We start from the raw sequence: 19,975 nt of genomic DNA on the forward strand, positions 1-19,975 counted from the left end.
GTTAAAACTCAGAGTTAAAACTCTACCCTTCGAACCTACTTTAGAGCACCTGCAAATCGATTGTGGTTTCAAAACACCCCGGTTGGTTTCCTTTTTGTGCCAAGTTTTTCGTCACTGATTGTAGAATGCAGAGGTCTCACATTAATTTTATAGATGCAGACAAAATATATTGTACAAAAAAGCTTAAAGCTTTGTTAACGGGCAAAGACATCCCAAAAGAAAATTGTTTTATGGTTTTATCACATCAGGTCGAAAATGGGAAAGGGGAAACAAAATTAAATCGCCAATCGTTTACTTTCAATACTGTATTGTTAGTTTGTGGTATTTCATATTTATAAAAGAAAGAATTCATTTATTTACAACTAAAGACTACAAAAAATAATGCAACCAAAAATTAGAAAAAAAGTATACTATTTGAGAAAGTTCATGGTGTTTTCTGCTGAGATATAGTGTTTATTAAACAACTCCTTGGGCGATCATAGAGTCAGCAACTTTAACGAAACCCGCGATATTGGCACCTTTGACGTAATTAATGTATCCATCATCTTCGGTTCCGTACTTAACACAACTTTCGTGGATAGCTGACATGATCTTCCGTAATTTATCATCAACCTCCTCACGTGACCATTGCAACCGCGTGCTGTTTTGGCTCATTTCCAGACCACTTGTGGCAACGCCTCCGGCGTTGGAAGCTTTTCCTGGTGTAAACAAAACTTTATTTTTGATAAAGACATCGATAGCTTCGGGCGTGCTGGGCATGTTTGCACCTTCGCCTACCGCCACAACTCCATTAGCACATAAAGCTTCGGCATCTTTACCATCAAGTTCATTCTGAGTGGCACTTGGTAAAGCTACATCGACTTTCACTTTCCAAGGACGTTCGCCAGCGTAGAATTTAGCATTTGGATATTTCTGAACATATTCGTTGATGCGTCCACGACGTTCGAATTTCAAATCCATCAGGTAGGCCAGTTTTTCGGAATCGATACCTGCTTCGTCGTGAATGTAACCGGAAGAGTCGGAAAGGGTAACGACTTTTCCACCGAGAGCGTTCACCTTTTCGGTAGCGAAGAGAGCGACGTTACCAGATCCCGAAATGGAAACCGTTTTACCTTGCATATTAAGTCCTTTAGTAGCCAACATACTTGAAACAAAGTAAACCATACCGTAACCAGTGGCTTCTGGTCGAATCAAACTTCCACCAAAGTTGAATCCTTTACCAGTCAAAACACCAGTGAACTCGTTACGAAGACGTTTATATTGGCCGAACAAATAGCCGATTTCGCGTCCTCCGACTCCGATGTCGCCGGCAGGAACATCTGTATCACCGCCGATGTGTCGTTGCAATTCGGTCATGAATGATTGACAGAAACGCATCACTTCACGGTCTGATTTTCCTTTAGGATCAAAATTAGATCCACCTTTTCCACCGCCCATTGAAAGGGTAGTTAAACTGTTTTTAAGGGTTTGCTCGAAGCCAAGAAACTTCAAGATACTGAGATTGACTGTTGGGTGGAAGCGAAGTCCTCCTTTGTATGGTCCGATAGCAGAGTTGAATTGAACACGAAATCCACGATTGACACGGACGTTTCCTGCATCATCGAGCCACGGCACACGGAAGATCACAACACGCTCGGGTTCGGTGAAACGATCAAGAACACCCTCTTGAGCATACTGTGGATTCTTTACTAAGAAATCCCAGATGGTCTCACACACCTCTTTCACAGCTTGCAAGAATTCAGGTTCGTTTGGATTTCTTGCTTCAACAGCTTTGTAAAATTCTTCGGCGGAATTGTATGGTAAACTCTGAAAGTAAGACATAAGATTGTATTGTAGAAAGCTTGACGTTATAAATTCTAGTTTAGAAAATTCAATCCTGTGAGGAGTAGAGACGAGTAAAAAAAACCAAAATTACTACAAATTGATCTCACTAAAAAAACTATGTAGCTTTTATTTACTGTATACTGCAGACAGTTTACAAACGGAGCAATCTGGGATTAAAAAATAAACAGATCTATAAAAAAAATAAGAGTGCTTTTATTAATAACAATACCTCTGACCAGGAGCCGGCCAGGAGGAAATTTGATCTCGTTTTAATATGTGGGGATTGCTGTTGAAGGCACTGAACTACATCTTTTTTTATAAGAACATGTTATAAAAGCAATGAAGCTCAATACTGCAGAAAACTGAGATTAGATTTAAAGAACAATATTGAGCCAAATAAGCATGCAAAATAAGGGTCAAATTTAGTAGAGTCTCATTAAAAGTTTATTAGTTCTTATAAAAGAGAGATTGCATAGAGAATAGATCTTTGTCAAAGAACTGAATATTAGCTAAAACTGTATGTTTTTTTTTAAACAATTTAAAACAATTTCTTTATACATGTTTTTTATAAGAACAAACTTTATAAGAACATATAATGCTTGATGGCCAAAATATTAAAACCAAGTTTAGAACATTTACATACTCACAAACACCCGACTTTCTACAAATATTGACAAACATACTCACAAAATGGCGAAGATGTGAAGAGTTCTCCTATTCTAACATTTATAGGCTAAAATCTCAAAAAGTTAACATGCGAAGGCTTCCAAAATTTTAAGTCTTCTTATAAAAAAAATGTGTAATTAAAATTATATCAGGCCTTTTAAAGTGTACTTTCTCAAACATTGACTGAAACCTGAAATTACCAAAGTTCATATCACCTTCAAGAGGGTTTTATGATGCATGCATCATGCTTGCTTTATGCCCGCCACACGAAAATACAAATTAAATTTCTTTTTTTTCTAGAAGACAGAAACAAATAGCTCCAAGAGAAGGTTTCATTAGATTTTGCACTTTCTGGTGGATAAAGATAAGAGTGTACACTATCATAAAATAAAGGTACCAATTTGGCAAAATCCAGTTTTGAACAACTAAAAAAACCAGCCGAGCAAACTTCCTGTTTCAAAACATAACAAATTTCACCCAGAAAAACAACAATAAACAAAACTATTTGAAGCTCTAAGCTGGAAATACTTTTAATATATAGGAAAGCTAGTAAACTTATAAAAAGAGAGTTATCAAAAGGAAAAAAGGTTGAAAAAAAGTTTTACCATTCTTGTGGATAGTTTCTTCGGTGTGGTGTGTGGTGTGTGTGACTGTTTGTTTTGATTTTTCTAGCCTAGAAGTATTTTCTTTTTCCTTTTTCCCGCGGCGTGTTGTCAGTGTGAAGTATTTTGATTGACGGATCGACGTACGTGCTCGGGACGCGTGAGATAAATGTCGTTTTTCTTCCGTGTGTTGTCTGTCCTGTCGTTTCCTTCTTCTTGAATGTTCTAGAGAAGATGAAATATTTAATCGACAGGCTCAACCTTTTATAGGGTCATCTGTAAAAACTACTGGTAATTTTCCGTGCCATAAGTACACAAAAGAAAATCTTTAGTCCGCCTATAACAAGGAATGTTCCACGGCCAACAAAAAAGATACTTTAATCGGATTGCAAACAAACAAGCAGAGACAAATTATTTTTAATAGCTCACTATACTTACATGGTTTGACCTTTGTACTTTAAACCAACGGTAAAACGTTTTCCGAATGATTCGTGCGACAAATCTCTAAAGATTTTCAACAGTTATCAATTATATCATTAAAGAAATTATGACTTTTGTGTGAAATGCTTCGTGAAACCGCAAGCTTTGACAATTTTTTGACGTGCTTGAACGAATGCACCTTTGAACCCCGTCTGATTTTCACTAAACCAAAAGTGAACTGAATTTCAAACCACTCCTTGATAGTTGATGAAATCAGAAAAAAGCAAAGTTCAGCTTTTTATCTTCTTACACACACCTGCTCTCGGCATGAAAAATTATTCAAGCTGAAGTTAAAAATGTCAAAAATGATGTTTCAGAAATCAAAGATGAATCATTGATTTATGTTTTTATTTTAAGATTCACGGCATCTTTATTGTTTGGCCGGTTTGAAGTATAGTATTGCTTGTTAAATTAACAGGTGCTACACAATTTTTGATTTGATTTGCGAAATCTTATTTTTAGAACAGTCTGGAATACAGCTTAGAGGCATTTTGATTCACGGTTGAATGTAATATTTTATTCATTCTCCTAAAGCATCAAAGCAAAAGCGTTGTTCAAAGTTCAAAAAGTGGAATTTGAAACAAACTGAAAAATTGAAGAAAAAAAATTACATAACCCAACCGACTATGTAGTCAAATTTAATCAACTTCATGCGAGAAGTAGCAAGTGTTTGTAGATCCCTCTAGTTAAGTGGAAATACCGAGTTAATATTTGCCCTTACAGTAGGTCGACGAGGTTTTTGGAATGCTCACTGCAACGTCAAACAACTTTCTAAAACAGTCCTCGTAAAAATAACCACATGTAAATAACGATGACAATGCAATGGCTTGATCATGCTTTGTTCACATGCAGAGAGATGTTGAATAATAATCCACATGAAAAAATCATGATACAAACCTATAAGGTTGGTTCAATTGACGTGTAGATTCTGAAAAGTAGACAAATTTAGTGCTTCACGCGCAATAAGATTTCCTAATGTAATAAAAATCCACGACAAAACGTATCCTTATCGTTCAATCTTAAATACTTGAGTCAAATCAAAACCCAACGACCTCCAAGGAAGACGCAGTAATGAGCTGATCAATTCTATAGAATTAAAAAGAAGTGGATAAATAGGTGGTTAACGAGCATTCTTCAAATACAAAACCAGATGGCAATTAATATACAACAAATTCATCATTAGGTTTTCATAAATAACGCTTTTGAGATGAGCATCTCATCATACTCGATCTTTCTTCATATTATTTACATCATGTCATAAATTACGATTTACAGTATTATCGTCATTCCTAAAAAATATTTTCTTACTATATACAACATTGTTCGATTGCTTCTGTCAGAATCTTCCCTAACATAACTTAAAAGATAATTTTTGACCTTAAAAATTCCGGACAGTTTTGAGATATAGTTACTAAAATGAAATACTATGTTCCAACAGGTTCTCGATAAAAATGCTTTTTTTTAATAGATTTTGTATAATCGAATAATCAGTTGGATTTGACCAAGCGAATAGGTTTAAATAGGCCCAATGTGTGCATGTCTCTGATAAAAATTACAAACGCAAAAAGTATATGTACATTCATAATGTAAGCTATTTAACACGAAAATATATTCACCACGTCGTCAAAGTTAAAAAAACAAACAAATAATTTTGTTTTTGTTTTTGTTAAATAAAATATTCAAAAAAGATAAATAAATAACAATTTAAAAAAATTAATATTAGGTAACCAACAATATATTCAACTTGTGTAAGATATAGTATGTATAAAAAGTTTTTAAAAACCTCCCTAGAAAATATCCTTTAGGGCTTGCATGTCTCAAAGCCTTCTTAATCAGGGAATGAAAGTTTAGTTATCACTTGAGGATGGAATGCTAGTTGAATATGTAAATATCTCTTGACATGACAGTAAAGGCAGTAAAGGGTATATTTACAATGTTCAAAGTCTATTTGACACAACAAGTCCGGACCGGTCCATACCAATATAAAGTCTATGGTTATATTTTCAATTGCCTTCAGAAGTAAGAACCATGACAAGTGAGTGACGTGTGAAGCGTGTTTGAGAAGCTCAGTAGGTTTCGATGTCTCCTTAGTGCATACTTTGCTAAAATACAAAAATAGAAAAGCTAATGCAACGATCTCCTTGTGCAGACATGGAGATTGGCATGTCTAAAGAAATATGAGACCGTAGGAATGCTATACTCCCAGGATCAATTGATATCGAATTACAAGAAGAATGTGTCATCCTTTAGTCATGGGAGAAAGAAATTTAGCATGAACTTTTGGTTGCAAATTGTCAACTTAGTCCAGAAAGATGTATTAATTGTAATCAAAAGTTTTTTTGATATAAAGGGCGACGGTTGCTAATGCAGACAACGAGAGGGAGGTTAGGAAATCTGTATTAGAGGAGAGAAGAAATTTACCTGTAAAAAAAACACGTATAATCTACTTCATGCTCTGCAACCAACTCGAAACAAACTTGAAGAATTGCAATCCAGGAGAAGCATCTTGTATCGACACATCCCTTTCAATGGTATCTTTGGAGAAATCATCGTTGGTCACGATGACTGAAAATCTCCTCAACACTCGATCCTCGTACTCTTTTGTACCGTTCAGCTGAAAATAGACAAAGAAACTTAGTTCAACTGAGGTACACTTTCCATATAAATTTTTATCAGGTCGCCAGGAAGGACTTAGAAATCAACGTTAGATGGCTAGCATATCTCATACAGCTTTCAAATGAATTCTGTTTTTTAGAATAGACGTAAATAGTTACCTTTGATAAGAAAACGATGAAAAACTTGACCATCTTCCAAATATCCTGAATATTCGAGATAAGATGGGATAAGTAAATTCAGTTTAATTACGTTCTTTTATTTGAGCAATTCTTAGAACTATTAATTCTTAAAAATGACTAACATTAAAGCAAAGGAAGGATCAAAGCTGTGAAATTAGGGTACAAAGCCTCTATTCGGCCTTTAAAATAAAAGATGACGATAAAAATTATCTTGAAGTTCAAAGCCGAGCCTAAACAAAAATTCACTGGTTCTAAAAAAAATGCAATACTGAGAGGGTTCAAAAGGAAATATTTCGACTTAAAATTACATACCCTGTCAATATGATCAGCAGCATTTTCATGGGTGTCAATATTCTCTTTCAAAATACCCAGTACTTCTTCCGTTACTACTGGACTCTGAAATGAAGAGAAAATTTGATTTCATCTTAATTTTTATTTGCCAATATAGAACTATTTCTTGGTACAGAGTGGGATGGTTGCCTAAATTCCTGGTATAAATTGCTAATATCTCTAAGAGTTTTTTGTGTAATTCTAGTCAAAACTGTTATACACATTGTGTTAATAAATTTCTTTGTTCAGAATGTGTAAAAGTAAGACGTCCAAGTCTACATGGTATGGGAACTCAACGATGTAAAAATAATAGATAACCAACTTGCCTTGATTCTCAAAAAACATCCGTGTTATGGTTGTAAAAATATTAATGACATTTTGCATCGTAAAAAGTGCAATTAAATAAAAACTTGCTTCATTTGCAACCTTCTATTGGACAGAATCGATCACGTGATGTATATTTTTCCAAAATTTGGGTTAGAAAAAGTATATTTTCCTATAGGCAGCCTCACAGAAGGAATTTTTTAATTTGATATTATTGTTCTATAAACATTCATCTGTTTATTTTGTATCAGGCAACCTTCATGCACTTTTCATTCGTGAGATATCGCATTTCAAATCACACATATATTTTTCAGAAAACATCATTTTATGAGCGTTTATTTATCCAGATGAAGATTAAGTGGTATCAGGCCGATCCGTAGTCAATTTGTCTAAAGATTGGTACCTTTATCTTTTGAAAAAAATTCCAAAATTTGCAGTAAATAACAATTCAAATTTTCTATCAATTCAGTGGATGTAAAAAAGTGTGTCAAAATCTAGCTAAAAGCATAACACGCACTGCACACAGAGCTATTTAAAGGAGTGCTCATTTCAATAGGAAAACAATGGTCGTTCTCTTGGGAGAAGTGCCTTCTAGAGGTAGTTGGTTATCTATTATTTTTACATCGTTGGGGAACTTTATTCTAATATTCCAAAGTTTTATAAACAAAGGATCGAAAGGGGGTCAAATTATAGATTAAGATTAAGAATAATACCTGTAGTTGTGAGAACCAAGACCATAGTAAGCCAGTTAAGACTGCGATGTTGTTCTCTTGACCAATTTGATCCCATGCAAGGTCTTCGTTATTCAATTTGCGCTGAAATAATCAAACAATGATAATTAAGTTTCAAGACACTAAATCAAAGGAAAATGACACCTGGTGTGTCAGTCAAGACACGCTATCACGGCCATTAGATATCATTTATCCATTTGATTTTGTAATTGTAATGTACTATTCTGTATTAATTATATACTATTATTATTGAGGTATGTGGACACCCTTCATGACACATTCTCCTTTAATTTATTGGTCATATCTTTAGATCAACAAAATCTTTATACATCAAAAGTATATATTTTCTGAAAGCCAGTAATATTTTCTATCTAATGGTAAAAGTTTCGGTTAGATTCAAAAAACTGAACAGGATATCCATTGTCAATCAGTAACGTGTCTTTCGATTGAATGAAGAATGTCAGCACCGGCGAAGACAACAATGGAAGAATTTTAGGATGGAGAGCGTCCTTAAAGATACATATAACCGAAATTGATGAAAAACTGACCTTGTACCGTTCAATATTGGTTGAAACCGTCAGATCACTAGTACGAAATGCCAAGTGCTTAAACACAATCTCCTCTTCGCAAAGCCCTTCATTAGCCAAACTACTGAAACTGGCTAAAGAAATTTGATCCGGTTTGAAAACGTTCTTCTTTTGCTTGTACCCATTCTTTTGTCTCTTCTTTATTTGGACATCTTTCAAAACAGGTGGTAAAGACGTATTCAAAAAGTCATCGTTTGATTCCCCATTATTGTTCCTTTCCTCAATAGCATTAAGTTCTTTCATGCGATCTTGGAGTCCTTTTTTTTTCTTACGTTTAGTCTTTCGTGGAGCAATTGGCTCTAAATGTATGGCCCCTTTTTTACTAGTTGAGCCTGTAAACGTCCTATTTAAAATATCGTTTTGCTGATCATGACAATCTGAAGATGCAACATTCGGTGAAGAATGAGCTTTGAGTTGTTGATCAAGTCTTGGTTCATCCGAGTCATCCTCTTGGCGTTTGAATTTCTGGTGATGATCTTCGAGAACTTCCTCGTCACTATGGTAGGGATGTCCCGAATGCTTAGGTTCATCTTCGGCCCCACTGGACCCTGCGAAAGGCTCTTCTTCGACGGGAAATTGTGTCTTGGTCATGACGTCCAGACTGTCATCATTTGTTGAGGCGTTACTCTCATCTTCATTCGCTTGGTTGTTTTTGTTGCAGATGGGAGCATTCTTCATGAACCCAAAGTGTGTAACAATAGCCGATTTGCTCAGGTCGAATTCGATGTCCGCCAGGACTAATAAACGACTGCAAATAGCGTAAACAATCTGAAAGGGAAGTTTTTATAGCTATTATTTTATCATCACCTATCATTCCTATTAAAAGTTGCAGGCTTTTTTTGATGAAAAATAACATACCCGGCTGGTTGGGCTGGTTTTGAAAAATTCTGGTTGCCCCCCCCTTCTTAAATCCCCCCCCCTAAATTTTGAAAAGCCTCTTTGCTCCCTCCCCCTCCCCCCCCCCCCATTTTCGAAAAAAACAATTATGCGTTTTTGCCTAAAAATTGACATTTTTGGATAAAAAATTGAGTCATTTCTCTAAAAAGGGATGTTTTTACACTGTTTTGTTAAGCCTGAAAATCTTTTCCCCCACCTAGAGATTTCCCATTCGCATCTAATTTTGCCCCCCCCTTGATTTTCAAAAATAAAGGGGGGGATTTTTTTGGCAAAAATGCTAAAAGGGGGTTGAAAGCCTATGGTTGGAACATGGAGGGAGATTATGGGGATTATGAGGACATGGGGGGAGGACACTATGTCCGGTAAATCAGGTAATTTTTCGAATAAATAGCTTTTTGATGAAGGGTTATTTAAAAGTCTTGATTACTTTTGGAACGAATCTAAGAGTGCGTGCTTCTTCACCATGCAGAAGATTGCGTTGTCGATTCATAAACTGCTTCAACGTGAATGTGTACATGATCACGTCCTCACTGCAAAAGAACAAAGTAAAAAAAAATTGAGATTGTTATCTTTGCTTTGGGTAATTTGGAAAATAGACAAAAATTATGTAATGTTTGTCAACATTGCTAAAAATAAGTTTTTTTAACGTTGAAATAAATATTAATACGGGAGATTAACGTCATCGGGATTAGTACGAAAAATCCCTACACGTTTAAGAATAATGGTTTTAAATTTGAACCAACGAAAGAAAAGCCTTATGTTCTTATACACTTTGTTTTTATGTTCTTACGTTTCGAGCGGAACGAAGGTTCTTCAAATTTCTTCTGTCCCTTTGACCATTGAAAATGGTACAGATACAGAAATATTCAAGATTTTTTTTATTAAAATTGCAAGTTTTAAAACAATGTCTTTTTGTTGCTGCCTATCGCTCAACGTCTGCGCATGCACAGTAGAGGTGTCTTGATTGTCCGCATTTTTCAAAAACTTTACTTTTCAATAAGATTCAGGCGTAGGAGGGCTATTATATCCGGATGGGGTTCTTCTATTATATACAGACCCAAGATAATTGAAGCTTCAAACGTTGTACTTTTTCTGGGAAATTTTGACCAAAAGGACAGGTTTGATTTATAATAGTTTTATTCATTATTTTTTTCGTAGAGTATTTAATAGCTTTCTTGAGTTCTCTCCAATAGAGATTCTTCTATTATATACAGACCCAAGTTAATTACCGGTTCAAACGTTGTACTTTTTATGGGAAATTTTGACCAAAAGGACAGGTTTGATCAAGTTCCTTGGTTTGATTTATAATAGTTTTATTCATTATTTTTTTTCATAGAGTATTTAATAGCTTTCTTGAGTTCTCTCCAATAGAATGAAGTTCTACTTAATTTGAGGCTAATTTTGGACCAATTCTTTTTTAACTTCTTTTTCCAAGTTACGCATATCATAAAATGAGATGAAACTTCCGATTTGGATAGTCTCTGTAATAATTTATGTTTAAAGCAAGATTCAGTTGACGCACGGTCTCGGCAAATAACGTTCAAGTCTAATATTGCTATTAAAGTATACTCAATCAATGGCTCACTGGGACTGGATTGATATAACGTGCATTTGTTTAGCATTTCTTGTCATCTCTCTGCATTCTTTTGGAATTTGTGTTTTGATCAAAACAAATCTCAACCTCACAGAAAACATTGAACTTATCAGCTTGTCGATTTCTTTAATATTATTGAGTGTGTATCAAACAATTCGCATTGTAATCGAAATCGAGCATCCTAATTATGAAAAATACTTTTACGGAATGACAGCTGCATTCTTCATCCCAATGTACAGTTCAATGATATTATTGACATTACAAAGATTCTTTGCCATTTGGTTGCATTTACGTTATGAGTCATCTTGGGTTTTCCTCAAACGATCTCACATGGTTGTTGCATCATGGATAGCTTTTGTTTTATTTTTCATCGTTTCTTTAGCTCTTAATCAAACTGAAACCTTAACTGGGAACATCGTGTCCAATTGGAACGCTAGAGTAGGTATTTTATCAACAAATGTCGTCTTTGTATCTGTATACATATACATTTATATTAAATATCGCCACGCAACACAAACTACGAGGGACTCATTATAGAAATCGGAAAGCTAAAATTTTCACACCTTTCATCATATGCGCTTCATTTTTCATCTTCGGAACAATGTCACACATGTTTCGAACTGTCGAACTTCTTTTGGCTTTGTTTAGATGGCATAAGTGACTCTATTGTTTACATTTTCATGAATGAAAATTTTATGAGATGGTTTCGACGATGGAAGAACAGAAATGGTGTTGCAATTGTGTAGACACACACAATCAATGTCATACATCCTACAGTAAATGTTTATTTGGCCATTTTTGGAGAACGTCTAACCAGATTTTAAATTTTGAACCTGCAATTAATTTGGGTCTGTATAACATAGAAAAAACATTCCCCGGATATGATAGCCCTCCTACGCCTGAATCTTATTGGACAGTAAAAGTTTTGAACAATGCGGGCAATTAAGACACTGCTACTGTGCATGCGCAGACGTTGAACAATAAACAGCAACAAAAAGGCATTCTTTTAAAACTTCCCGTATGTGCAATGAAAAATTCATAACTTGAATATTTTATAACCCGAATGTAACGTTAACTCGAGCAAGAGACGAAATCCCCGTTACTCAAATTTGCGTTTCCTTGCGTGTTCAATTTGAGTAACTTTACTAAAAGTATAAAGTAAATATACTGTAATACTATATACTGTATACTTAAGGCCGGTCTCCACTTGCCCGCACTGCGATCGCACTTTTTCGAGTAAAGCTTCCACGCTATTGGTCAAAAGAAAAATGAAACGAGTCCATTGGCGCAATCTGACGTAACGGTTGAAAAAGGTTGCAATGTTGCAATGTATTCAACTATTTTTTCCAACGCGCGCTACATTTTTATAACGTAATCATTTTTTTAAGCAAAAAAGAATGAAGTCAAAAAGTGCGATCACAGCGCGCGCAAGTGGAGACCGGTATAAAGAACTTCGTACGCTGGATAAATTGACATCAACCAAGAACAAGTAAATAGTCAAATCTTACTCATCACTGAAGATTTTCCACATGGGTTTGATGTACGAAGCGAAATCGTTGACACAGTTGATTTGCCCTCTCGTTTGGATTGCTTTTGGTCTATTGTGAGATAAAGGGAAAGTTGAAGGAGAATAGGTTAAACTTCCTTTACGGACTATGGAGTGCCTGCCAAAGGGTTAAAGAGCGAGACTCAGAATAGATAAAGAACGTTAAAGTATTGCGTTGAATACTAAAAGTCGGGGTATTGTCATGATATTACCAGGTGTGCCAGAAATAAGTTACCCTCTTTGACTTGATATTACAGGGAGTAGCAACTTTTGACATTTTTAAAAATTGACTTTTTAGGTTTTTGAACATAACTTTTGAACCAATGAAGTAAAATTAAAATAATATAGGGTCAATTATTGGTCAGCCTAAGCTGAGCATTCAAATAGGTAAAATTCGGTTCCATAACACGACAAAAAAAAAATCCGATCTTCCGATCTCACTTTGATTTCTAAACTTTCTTCCGATCGGGTTAACTTTTTGTGTACTTTTAGCGTACGTTGTTTTTACAGATCATAATGTAGTGTTTCAAGATGGCGGCTCAAGCGATAAGTCAGATGTGATAAGTCAGTGTTGTACCAAAGTATTTCCAGTGTAAAACTGTTGCAAGCTTCAATTTCTGTCATTTATTTTTTTAACTCAGCAAATCAAACACATGATTTTCATCAAGGGGATTCTTTTTCTACATCTTTTGAAGGTTTAAAGCCGTTTGCTCAAGTTTTTGTTTATGTTCAATTTTCTGATACTTTTTATTGCTGCTTTTTAATAGTTTTTGCAATAAAAACATATTTTTCTTGTTTGCCTCTAGGGGATTGATGGTGTTATAATGTTATTGGAATTTGATAAAGTTTACAAAAATACAGCTACTGTATAAATTTGATAAAGACTGGATGCAATCGTGCTTTTATGGACTTGGACGTGTTTGATAAGGCGAATCGCAAAAAATTGTTTGGTTCCCGTCATTTCTACTTTAACAATTTTTCGCAAAGTCCAAAAAACCCGCTTTTTAGCTGTTTTTTGGCCCAAATTTGCCCAAAAACATTTTTTTTCGAAAATCGGGCTCAGTCACATTCGAGGGTTTATAGTTATGCATCTTTGTGCAAAAAATCATAAAAAATGAAAGAGCCAATCTCCAGAAAAGCTAATACCTAATATAATGTGCTTATAAAAAAATATCGAATTTGGCCAGTTTTCCTATAAAAACACGACAAGCAACCAAAATTTCATGTCTAAACACACATATTCTTCAAAAGTAAGCCCTCATGAGCAAAAAAAACTTCTATCTCATAAAGAAATTGAGTAATTTGACTAAGAACATTGATGTATGCTTATTAATAGTGATTCTTATAGATAAACATGCGTTTTTTAAGCCAAATAAATTTTTTTGCAAAAATCTGCTTGAGCCATCTTCTACCTATGATGGTACCCTACTTTCATGCAAAAAATCAAAAAGATTTAATGATCCAGTTTTTCACAAAGTCCAAAAAACCCGTTTTTTAGCCGTTTTTTGGCCCAAATTTGCCCAAAAAATTTTTTTTTCGAAAATCGGGCTCCGTCACATTTTGGCCACCACTGTTTTGCACCTTTGTACCAAAAATCAAATGATTCCTATGATTCAATCTCGAGAAAAGCTAGTAACGAACGGACGGACGAACGGACAGAGGTGAATTTATAGGACCTTCACCCCACCGGGGTAGGTCCAAAAAGTGGGAGTCGTTCGGTCGGTCGGTCGAAAATATTTTTCTGTTAAGAAGCAGCTACATCTTGTTGAAAGGGAATCCGTGTGGACTGATAAAATTGAGAAACCGTGGATAAACTGGTGTTTTCGGTTATTCTCCATTAGCATGCGGCTCTCTACTTCGATTTGAAAACTTGTTTAAACACAGAGCGTGCAGAGGTCGACAGTGGAAATCCAGCAAAGCAGCGGAAAAGCTTTCCGACTCTCCCACTCTACCTGCTGACCGCAAATCAGGGTCGGTCAGATGACGGGAACCAAATGATGACATCACATCTCCTATTATTGGACTTTTTTTATGACAAATGGTCTTTGGAATTTGATCGTTTATATTAATATCAATATATACAGTTCTTGTTGAAATTGATCAAACTATTTTTCACGCAGTTCCGGACGCAGATTGTGTCAAAGTCTTCAAGATGGTCGTGTGCATGTTGTGTAACTTGACGTTACTAAACTACAAAATTTATTTACGCAGACTGGATGCAAATTGTGTTTTTCAAGATTTTGTGATTTTGCTTCTAGTGCAAAGTAGGACAATGATCAGTCACATTTTTGGACCTACCTGGAGGTCCTATAAATTAACCTGTGTTCGTCTGTCCGTCCGTTCGTCTACCAACTTTTCTCGGAATTGAATCATAGGAACTGTTCACGTGTTCATTTTTCATTCAGGTAGGTCCATAAATGTATCACTTGTTTTTAATGGAATCGCAGAAAGTTACGACAAATGGCTTTTTGACTTTGAATAATTAAAAAACTAAACAATTTGTTCAACAGTTCTGGACGCAAATTATGTTTGCCTTGACAAATTTTGGCTTTGACTGAATAGCAGTCAGTTTTTACGTACCTCATTGAGTAGTTGTATTTTAATGACCAACCAGGTCATTCATTTGAGGGCTATGCATGTTAGCCTCCACTGATGCAAGTTACCCGATCTCACGGTATGAACTACGTTTTGCAAAGTTTTTGATGCAAATTGTTTTTTTCTGGAGTTTGCGCTTTGTGACTTAAAGCTTGTAGCTTGTTAGTTGAAAGTGTTATTGGAGTTTTATCAAGTAAAACAAAAAGTACAGTTTCTATGTATATTTGATGGATATCTTTATTTTGGTTCTGACGTTTTGGCAATTTTCTTATTTATTTCTAGTATATATAAAACTTTGGTATGATAATGGATTGTCTACCTTAAAGGAAGAAATTTCAGAGGGAATTTAATTTGGCGGATGGACGAAAAAACTAAATTTGGCGGGAATTTAATTTGGCGGTCGCTTAAAAATTTAACCTTAGGATGGCGTCAAAACAGCGAAAAAATAGCAAAAACACCTTAAAAGAGATCATATTTTCAAAATGATTGATTTGGCGGGAATTTAATTTGGCGGATGGCAAATTTTCTTTCCGCCAAAATTTCTTCCTTTAAGGGACATCCAACTGAAAAAATGTATCATAACTGACTGGAATGAAATTAACAAAATGTTTAATTACACTATGTTTAATTACACAATGTTTCTCTTTTATTTTGTAGTAATGAACTATAGCTTAATTGTTTGATGTCATAGAAACAGTGCTACAATGCTAAAGAGAAGTATATTTTGAGCTTCTCGTGAGGGGGGGGGGGGGGTTGGAGGAGCTCTCAGGCTTGTTTTAAATAATTTTAAATCAAGTTATCAAATGTTTCACATTTTGTACATTATTCAACATTTTTAGTCTACTCTGTTTCAGTACATCTCTTACATCTGTTAACCCACTTATTAAAGCTATCTAGCTAAGCTCTATTGGCTGACCTTCCAGCCTCGGCTGGTTTATTTCAATTCAAATCACTAATCAATCGGATCTCAGAATAGTGTCGAATTTCTTTCCAAGTATTGGCTTTGAACGACCAAGCTTACCGTGCTTCTCTCACTTTCATAATGGCTTCATGCGAGGTTAGTCTCATGGAATAAATCAAGTAGCATGCTATGAGAACGCCCGTCCGCCCAAGTCCAGCATGACAGTGAACAGCCGCCTACAAGGATGAATAAAGATAGGAAAAGATTATAGTAATACTGGAGTTCTCGTTTTAAAACTGGGCCGATTGCAGATAGAAGAAATGGCTTGAAATATCGTTAACGTTTCGGACAGTTCAACAGAGTTTGATCGGATAACTTTTAAAGCCAAACATCAGGATCCATGAAATGTGTATATAGGATGTCACCAATTGTTTAAAAGCAGAAGGAAGGGAACCTGTGATATGTAAGGCCTGAGCTATATTTAATACATACTTTCCCCTTGGATAACGCGAAGTCGAATACTTTGACCATATCCAAAATAGACTGCAAAGATCGGACGCCATAGTCGTTCCTGTTGATTAAATATGTAACTTTTTAAATAAAACCTCGGTTGAAATATAAAAGTAAAAAGTACAGAAGTAGACAATATAGAAATTTGTCACGTTTTTTTTATTAGGTTACATTATCTAATGGCTTTTTGCTTCACTGGTGAAGTATTCCAGATAATAAATTGATGAAGTATTTAGTTTCTGACGCTAAATAATGGAGAAAACATTTTCTGCGAAAGTGAAGGATTGAATTGACTTACCATCCAAAATTGTAGAAAAATACTAAAAATAAAAAAATAAAAAATTATAAAATGGCGTAAGAAATTGACATGAGTACAAAAGAACCAGACAGGGTCAGTAAATCGAACTATGTGATCGGTTGATTGACGCTCTCTAATTCGATTTTCAAGGGGAATCGGATTTTCATCGAATAAGGGAGCGTATCGAATAGTGGAGCATTGTTTATAAGCGTTTCTCGTCGACAGTGTCTTTCAATACTATCGAATAATGGAGCGTATCGAATCATTTCGTCGAATTAGAGAGAGAGTCAACTATAACATCAACCGAAGCCAAAATATATGTAATCGCATGATAACGAGTGCAATTCGAATATAATTGCACGAGTGATTTTTTTGTTATTAATTTTCCGAGTCCGAAAGGACGAGGAAAATTCGAAACAAAAAATTCACAAGTGCAATTTTCGAATTGTACGAGTGATTATGTGATTACGAGCTAATCGCACAATGGCTTTCACTACTTTTTCCCAGTTAGGAAAGTAAATAACAGAAATTACACTGAGAGTTTTATATTTTTCTTTTCTCTCTGTGTCTTTCTTTTATTGTTGTTTATAGATTTTATTTCTCACAAAATTAATTTCGAATGCAATTAAAACGTTCGATGCAAAAAATGTAAGAAAAAACATTAAAATCAATTTTGTAAAAATTGGCGCGGCATTGAAGAGTGTGATTAAGGATTAATTGCTCTCTACAGGATGCAATTAACGATTAAAATTGCTCTCGTTGAGGGCGTGCCAAATAAGAAAAAAATAACCCATCGTGCGATTAATTATAAAAATAAGTTGTCGAAAAAAACAATCCACTTTGATCATTAACTATAATACCAATTGCAGTTCTGCCCATTGACTTCCCCTTGTATCGGCAAGTAAAGGGAATCATAAAATTAATACTCAAATATAAGCAAAGGTTTGTTATTATAGCGTTTTTGTGTGTGTTTATTCAACTAAAAAAATACTCACCATCATTATCCATGAAGTCTTGAGGGACGTAGGTGAATCCACCAGCCTCCAATCCAAAACCACAGGCTGCATGTTCGCCTGGATGTTGTAAGTTGATGATGGAACGAATTTCCTTCCTGTTGCAAAATGAAGGGAGAAGTATATAGTTTCTCGAAGTAAATTTTGAGGTAAAAATATGTTTTACTAACGAAAATGTAAAAAACATACACACATGAAATTATTGCACGACAACGTCATATTCGAATAGAACAACACTATTAATGACCATTACTAATCCATGCAGGTGTTCCCAGAAACAAAAATAGTCCAAAACATAATCCTTGAACTCTCAAGAAAACGTAGGTAAAGTTGGATTAAAATGTGCTAAAATTTTCGCAGAAATTTGTTACGAGACGTTATGAAAAATACAAGAATACTTCAAAAAGATAGAATTGCAGCCAGGGCTTACTTTTGAAACTGTTCGATGATGTTGTATTGTTTTATAGCAGTGGTGGAAGGTCGGGAAGTGGCCAAAATATTTGACGTCACCCTGTAAAATACAAACAGTAAGTTGTAAAGAAAAATATAACTAACTCGGCAAGCCTCGCCACTAATACGGTTTTTACTGACCCTGTATATCCCGTATCCCACCTCGAGAAGACCGTGTAACTAATATTACCTTATCTCTAATTATTACAAGAAAGATTCCTAATAGGTAAAAATTAATTAGGACGACCCTTTTTTGTCAACCCTACTATTGAGAATGCAATAACAATATATATAAGGAACTGAGCAATAAAAAGTACCCCGTGCCGAGGAGGTCATATGATAAGATTATTATATCTTTCACTCAGCCCCCCCCCTTCAAACCTGGAGAATCAAGGGAGGTCTCTCAAAAGACAATAAAGTCTCAAGGGAGGTCTTTCAGAGTAAAATAAAAAACCATGGAAGTACCTGAAAAGTTTGCAAAGAAAATTGCAAAATCTAAGGGGGATTGTTTGACGTTTAAGAATAAATGGAAGGGGGGTTTGGTTAACTTTTTTACTGGAATTAAGCCCAATAAACCACTTTGTTGTAGATAAAAACATGAGATAAACCCTTACCAAGCAGAGTATAGCCCATTTATAGCATCTTGATTGGGTTCTTTCTTGAACCTGGCAGGGTTACAATATTTACATTGTTTGCCACCACAAAACATGGAGCATTGCATGGCGGTGGGCGCAACATGGCGGATACGTTCGCCAAATGCCGAATATTTGGGTTCGGGTAGTTTTTGGATTTCATTGAGGATACTTGCTGTGCTGTAATCATCTTTGGTTATGACCTTTGGTAAGAAAGATAATCCTTCGGTTAGTTCACTTACTTTGGATGGTTTCAATGAGAACTAATGTTGCAGATGCATCTAAACTCCACGAAAACCTATAAGGGACTCGATTGTCTTTTGTAGATTTCTCTAAAAGCAGTGACAAAATACTGAAGGTATGACTTGATGCTGTTTCCGATATAAATAAACTCCTGGATAACAAAGGGCAGGTTCACTAGATATGCAAGAAAACAGACCAAGTTTTTTGGACCCTGTATAAAAATTCCATATACTTACCCATTTTATGCTGTCAGAATCGGGATTCATTCCCGGGTTGCGTCGGAAGAATCGGAAACTATTTGATACCACGAGAATCCCCCCACATTGTTCGAACCAATCTCTTCTTAACCAATTGTACGGTTCTTATTTGATATCCATTCTTAGATTCTGTATTATTTTTTATCATTTAAACACTAAAAGAGAGATATGGTAATTTTCAATGTTCAATAAAGGATTTTGAGCCTCTAGATACCACGCATTCATTTATTATTATATATTATTTTAGTGGTGTGGCTGTCAACTGGGGAATATTTTTAATTTGAAATTTTACTTGCACTTTAGGTTATTCGGACATTCTTGAGCAAAACTTACGCCTGCGGTATTAACAAACTTATAAGAAAATTTCCCTTTAAAAAATCCAAAAACGTTACCATTTACTCCAACTAACCGAAAAAAAACGTGGCATCTCCAAACACTGAAGTTTTATTTGAATGTCCACAGGAAAGACATATTTCCCTTAAAATGTTCGAATGAAAACCTAAGCTTCTTATCTAATGGCAAGATTTCTCTAATTGTACTAAAAATATCTACCACCTCGACAACTTCTCTAGCTCTAAAAAACACTTTCTTCATAGAAAATAAAATTTATGACCATAAAACCAGGGGAGAAGAAAAGAAATTTTCAAGAAGTAGAAATCACCTGCATTTCTTATCTAAAAACTGCATTTTTCTTTGAATT

General features: G+C 35.1%; 2 protein-coding genes across 3 annotated transcripts; both read right to left on the bottom strand.

Annotated features, from left to right (window-relative positions):
* Nucleotides 1–301: 301 nt before the first annotated feature.
* Nucleotides 302–3,859, bottom strand: LOC136817782 (glutamate dehydrogenase-like). Of its 2 annotated transcripts, none has more exons than XM_067074098.1 (3): nt 3,531–3,859; nt 3,096–3,317; nt 302–1,806 (listed from the first exon to the last, which is right to left on the bottom strand). In XM_067074098.1, the coding sequence occupies exons 2-3, from the start codon at nt 3,096–3,098 to the stop codon at nt 457–459; spliced, it is 1,353 nt and encodes a 450-aa protein (XP_066930199.1). In that variant the 5' UTR covers nt 3,099–3,317; nt 3,531–3,859; the 3' UTR covers nt 302–456. The 2 variants fall into 2 exon arrangements, with proteins under 2 accessions (XP_066930199.1, XP_066930200.1); XM_067074099.1 differs by having other exon boundaries at nt 3,096–3,307; nt 3,531–3,771.
* A 1,223-nt stretch (nt 3,860–5,082) lies between these two features.
* On the bottom strand, nt 5,083–19,430 carry LOC136817988 (protein tyrosine phosphatase domain-containing protein 1-like). Its single transcript, XM_067074359.1, has 15 exons — nt 19,255–19,430; nt 18,758–18,978; nt 18,124–18,204; nt 17,676–17,791; nt 16,681–16,702; nt 16,365–16,443; nt 15,993–16,108; nt 12,339–12,428; nt 9,664–9,766; nt 8,301–9,107; nt 7,735–7,836; nt 6,680–6,763; nt 6,347–6,391; nt 5,994–6,186; nt 5,083–5,674 (listed from the first exon to the last, which is right to left on the bottom strand). Exons 1-14 carry the CDS (start codon nt 19,282–19,284, stop codon nt 6,016–6,018), a joined length of 2,067 nt encoding a protein of 688 aa, XP_066930460.1. The 5' UTR covers nt 19,285–19,430; the 3' UTR covers nt 5,083–5,674; nt 5,994–6,015.
* Between the last annotated feature and the right edge of the window lie 545 nt (nt 19,431–19,975).

This window comes from Clytia hemisphaerica, unplaced genomic scaffold (genome assembly GCF_902728285.1).
Source record: "Clytia hemisphaerica strain Z4C2 unplaced genomic scaffold, Clytia hemisphaerica genome assembly, whole genome shotgun sequence".
Taxonomy (NCBI): domain Eukaryota; kingdom Metazoa; phylum Cnidaria; class Hydrozoa; order Leptothecata; family Clytiidae; genus Clytia; species Clytia hemisphaerica.